General features: G+C 46.5%; 1 protein-coding gene across 1 annotated transcript in view; it reads left to right on the forward strand.

Moving 5' to 3' along the window:
* Stat2 (signal transducer and activator of transcription 2) overlaps positions 1-5,464 on the forward strand; it is a 20,802-nt gene that overhangs the window by 2,086 nt on the left and 13,252 nt on the right. Inside the window, exons 2-6 of the mRNA XM_031349915.1 lie at positions 3,649-3,786; positions 3,911-4,061; positions 4,287-4,382; positions 4,753-4,842; positions 4,931-5,006. Coding sequence (XP_031205775.1) covers positions 3,656-3,786; positions 3,911-4,061; positions 4,287-4,382; positions 4,753-4,842; positions 4,931-5,006 — 544 coding nt within the window. The 5' untranslated portion in view covers positions 3,649-3,655. The remainder of the gene's footprint in view (positions 1-3,648; positions 3,787-3,910; positions 4,062-4,286; positions 4,383-4,752; positions 4,843-4,930; positions 5,007-5,464) is intronic.

The raw sequence follows: 5,464 nt of genomic DNA on the forward strand, positions 1-5,464 counted from the left end.
CCACTGCCCCCCACACTTGTCCACTCCTCCCAGTGCCCCCCCACACTTGTCCTCTCCTCCAGGTCCACGGCTCCTCTCCGGTCAGCAAAGAGAAAGTCTCCTAGGGGTTTTACCCAAACACTGCATAGCAAGATGCAATAAGACTAGGCACAAACCTTCAGATCAAGGCTGGCCAAAGTAACCCAGGAGGAGAAGAAGGGTCCCACGAGCAGGCAAAGGAGTGAGAGACACTCCATCCCCACTTTAGGAGTCCCACAAAAACCCCCAAGCTAAACAACCATGAATTGTCTGCAGAGGAACCATCTCAGAGTGTTGCAGGCTCCATGACTGCTGCTTCAGGCTCCGTGAACCCCTGCTTTGTTGCTTCTGTGGGCTGTGTTCTCATGCTGTCCTCACCCCTCTGCCTCCTGCCATCCCTCCTCTTCTGCAGGGTTCCCTCCACCCCCCAAAAAAACAATGACATTCTTCCTAATGACATTCTGCTGTACTTGTAGATCAGTGCCTAGAGGCTTCCTGTGGCAGCTGGTAGGAGCAAGATGAAGATTTAGTTATTTATTTAATGTATGTGAGTATAGTGTCGCTGTTTTCAGACACACTATAATCATGCAACAGATCCCATTACAGATGGTTGTGAGCCACTATGTGGTTGCTGAGAATTGAACTCAGGACCTCTGGAAGAGCAGTCAGAAATCTTAACCACTGAGTCATCTCTCCAGCCCAATGATGAAGAAGTTTCAATTCCCATTATAGATAAGAGACAGCATCGAGAAGGGAAAAGTGGGAGAGCACACATGGCTCTGCCTGCTTTGTGGCAGGGAAAACAAGTTTGCTTTGTTTGTTTGGTTTGGTTTTTCGAGACAGGGTTTCTCTGTGTAGCCCTGGCTGTCCTGGAACTCACTCTGTAGACCAGGCTGGCCTTGAACTCAGAAATCTGCCTGTGTCTGCCTCCCAGGTGCTGGGATTAAAGGTGTATGCCACCACTGCCCTGCTGGAAAAGTTTTATATGAAACTTCTGGGTCTTCACAAATTTGACAGTTCATCTAAAGACCAGGAATTTCACAGAAGTCATAAAAATACTCTAGTCTTAAAGATCGAATAGCTCTTTGCATGGTGCGTAAGACACTTTAAGTATAGGTCTCTGCCTGGGTGGTGGGAAGTGGGCAGGGTGCCTTTCCTTACCCCAAGGGAAGCTCCAGGGCCAGCAAAAATGAGTCAAGACCAACATGAGTCTTCACTGTTTATGCTTTAGCCTAGCATAAACAAATGCAAACTCACAAAAATCAGGGGAAATTAAGTGGATGAGCTAGGTGTCACTAGTGGAAATGTCATTTGTTAAGTTGGATAATATGTATGTTAGCAACCCTTATATTATACTTTTTCCCCCTTGGAAGCAGGGTCTTATGTAGTCTCGGCCGACCTCAGATTCATTATGTATCTAAGGCTGCCCTCAGTGCTCCTATTTCCAACTGCCAAGTGTAGGTATTACAGGCATGTACCACAGGACGTCTACTAATACTTTTGTGTGTTTCAGAGTTACCACTAAAATAAAAAGTGCCACCTGTTGCAACTATTAAATAGTATTCCCTAGAAAAACTGCAGTAAATTATAACAACAATTACTTTTTGGAGAGAAAGGACAAAGACTAAGATTGGGAGTAGGGGCAATGTAAACTAATATTTTCTATATGTTTAAAAAATTATTTTAGCTCTCTGCCCCTTCTCTCTCTCTTCTCTCCCTGACCCCTTCCTCCCTCTCCACATGTTCCTTGCTGGCCTCTCCTCTTCCCTCCTTTTCTCTGTCTCTGTCTCTGTCTCTGTCTCTGTCTCTGTCTCTCTCTCTCTCTCTCTCTCTCTGTGTGTGTGTGTGTCTGTATCTGTCTCTCTGTCTCTTCCTTCTCAACTCTCCTTCCCATGCCCTAAATAAACTATTCTATATTAAAAAAAAAAAAAATTATTTTATACTTGGGCAGTAGAGGCACATGCCTTTAATCCTAGCACTCCAGAGGCAGAGGTAGGCAGTTCTCTGAATTTAAGGCCAGCCTGATCTATAGAGCTACTTCTAGGACAGCCAGGGCTATACAGAGAAACCCTGTTTCAAAAACAAAACAAGAAAAAATTATTTTTTGTGTATGTCTTAGTTGAAGTGGAAGTTTCTGGATATGTCACATGATATACACTCATGTTTTTGGTGAGTCTGCATCACCTGACATATCCAGAAACTTTGACTTCACTTTATTAGGGTTTCTGCTGCTGTGAGGAGAGACCCTGACCACAGCAACTCTAACAAAGGAAAATATTTAATTGGGTTTGGCTTACAGTTTCAGAGATTTTTGTCCATTATCATCATTGTGGGCAACAGGGCAGTGTACTCTCAGACATGGTGCTGAAGAAGGAGAGTTCTACATCTTGATCCAAAGGCAGTGGGAAACTGTGCCACAATGGACAGAACCTGAACACATAAGACCTCAAAGCCCGCCTAGCAGTGGTGGCACACGCCTTTAATCCCCGTACTTGGGAGTACTTGGGAGGCAGAGACAGGTGGAGTTTGAGGACAGCCTGGTCTACAGAGTGAGTTCTAGGACAGCCAGGGCTATACAGAGAAACCCTGTCTTGGAGAAAAAAAAAAAAAAGACCTCAAAGCCCACCCCCACAGTGACACACTTCCTCCAAAACCTACTCCAACAAGGCCACACCTCCTAATAGTACCACTCCCTATGGGCCAATGGAACCCAGTATGTCGGTACACCCCTTAAATGCCTGATGGCCTCAGAGGTCAGAAGAGGATACAGATCCCTTGGGCCTGGGGTATAATAGTTGTGAGTCACCGCATGAGCCCTAGGAATCAAATCTGGTCCTCTAGAACAAGTGCTCTTAAACACTGAGCCAACTCTTCAGACCCTTTTATCTATCTTTTAACTTCATAATTGAAACATTTTAAATAAGAACAAAAATCATGGGGCTGGAGAGGTGGCTCAGTGGTTAAGAACACTGTCTGCTCTTCCAGAGGTCCTGAGTTCAATTCCCAGCAACCACATGGTGACACAAACATCTGTAATGAGATCTGATGCCCTCTCCTGGTGTGTCTGAAGACAGCTACAGTGCACTCATGTATGTATGTGTGTATGTATATACACACATACATATATATATGTGTGTGTGTGTATATGTATATATATACATATATATATAATATATATAATTCTTTAAAAAAAAAGTAAAAATCACACACCCCGACTTGGTAACTCATGACTAAATCCCAGCACCTAGGAGGCAGAGGCAGGGTCACTTTGACTTCCAGTCCAGCTGGGTTATGCAACCCTGGATTTGTTTGTGTTTGTGTGTGGGGGGTTAGGATTTATTCATTCATTCATTCATTTGTTTGTTTGTTTAATGTACATGAGTCATTGTCTTCAGACACACTAGAAGAGGGCATCAGATCCCCTTACAGATGGTTGTGAGCCACCACATGGTTGCTAGGAATTGAACTCAGGACCTCTGGAAGAGCAGTCAGTGTTCTTAACCGCTGAGCCATCTCTCCAGCCCTGTTTGTGTGTTTTATAAACCAAACAATAAATAAATAAGTCATTAGACTATGGATGATTTGGTTCAATAAAATGACCAGCAGAGAACGGATGTCTTTTCCATTCAGAGTCCAAATGGCGCAGTGGGAGATGTTGCAGAACCTTGAGAGTCCATTCCTGGACCAGTTACACCAGCTCTACTCACAGAGCATACTGCCAATGGATGTTCGACAGCACTTGGCTGCCTGGATTGAAGACCAGAACTGGTGAGGGATTGGGGGTTCAGGAGGCTCCTTCTGAGCATACAGGGTCCCAGAAGCATCCTGGGAGGGGTTGGAGATCTCAGAGCAGCAGGTAGCTCACAGAGCCCTTGTCACGCTCGGTCCTCAGGAGGGAAGCTGCACTAGGCAATGATGATTCCAAGGCCAGCATGCTGTACTTCAACATCCTGGGGCAGCTGAACCAGTGGGACCACTACAGCTCAGACTCCGATTACTTCTTATTACAGCATAACTTGCGAAAATTCAGCCGGGACATTCAGGTACTTTAAGGAGCCGGGAATAGTAGTGTGGGACTAGCCTTTGAGTATAGGGGTAAGAGCTGGGATACAGCGTCTGGACTTGGGGTGTCCCTAGCAGAGTAAAGGACTGAATCTAGATTCAGGGAGCGTGAAGGACGAAAAATACTGGAGACACTGAAGGCAGGGTCTGGATTGGCAGGTCATGAAGTAGTCAAATGGGACCATGCCTCTGTTTTTCCTACTTAGACCTTTCCCAATGGCCCTACCCAATTGGCCGAGATGATCTTTAATCTTCTTCTGGAAGAGGAAAGGATTCTGAATCAGGCCCAAAGAGCTCACGAGGTAAGATCGGTGTGATACTGACATTTGAAAGCCCCTGAGACAGCAAGGCACCCGGAGGAGAGTCAGGGAACAAGGCTCAGACCAGAATCTCCTCCACATTTCACAGTGAAATTTCAGGTCCCGATTTTAGGGATGAAAACTGCAGAGTTCAGGTGGGAGTGGGGAGATGTGGCTCACGTCGTTAATCCCAGCACTCAGGCCACAGAGGAAGGTGAATCTCTGTGAATTTGAGCCCAGCTTGGTCCACGTAGTGAGTTCCAGAACAGCCAGGGCTATACACAGAGAAACCCTGTCTTGAAAAATAAACAAAACCAGCCAAACAAACAAAAACAAGTCAGAGTTCAAACATGTTCAGAATCTCTTACTTCAGGTGCAACCCAGGCCAGCCCCTGAAGCAGTAGTAGAGAGCCAGCAACTTGAGATTGAAAATCGAATCCAGGATTTACAGACCGTGCTTGAGGTTGGTGGATGTAGCAAGTGTTGGGTGGGAAGGACTCGGCTTTTCTGCTCTCAGAAGCAGCCTCACTGCGGTCCCATCTCCTTTATAGATGTTGGTGAGATCCATCAGGCAGCTGAAGGACGAGGAGGATGTCTTCAGCTTCAGATACACAATTGTCACTCAAAGTAGGTCCACTCAACGTGGGAGAAGGACAGGGGCCACCTTTGGGGTCGACAGAGAACAGAAGCTGAATGCTCCAGAATGTAGTGGCTAACTTCGGCAGGCAGCTGTTAGTCGGTAGTCCCGTGGATGTGTAAAGCAGTTGTCAGGTGTGTTGTGGAGGGTGGACTGGAGATGTAACTGAGGAGTAGTGAGCAAATGACGGAGGGACTGTGTAGAAAACTGCCTTAGCGGGTTGAGCGGGCTTCTGTTCCGTCCAGAATTTGCCTGTGGGATTCCAGGTGCCTGTACTCTGTCTGGTTCTCCCCTCCTCCCCATCCAATATTCTCTGTTTCTAACTGAGGCCTGGGGGCAGAGAAGAGCAGAGGAACCTGTGGTCTGAGTACTGAGGCCTGGGGGGCAGAGGAACCTGTGGTCTGAGTACTGAGGCCTCGGGGGCAGAGAAGAGCAGAGGAACCTATGG

Source organism: Mastomys coucha, unplaced genomic scaffold (genome assembly GCF_008632895.1).
Source record: "Mastomys coucha isolate ucsf_1 unplaced genomic scaffold, UCSF_Mcou_1 pScaffold4, whole genome shotgun sequence".
In the NCBI taxonomy this organism is placed as follows: Eukaryota; Metazoa; Chordata; class Mammalia; order Rodentia; family Muridae; genus Mastomys; species Mastomys coucha.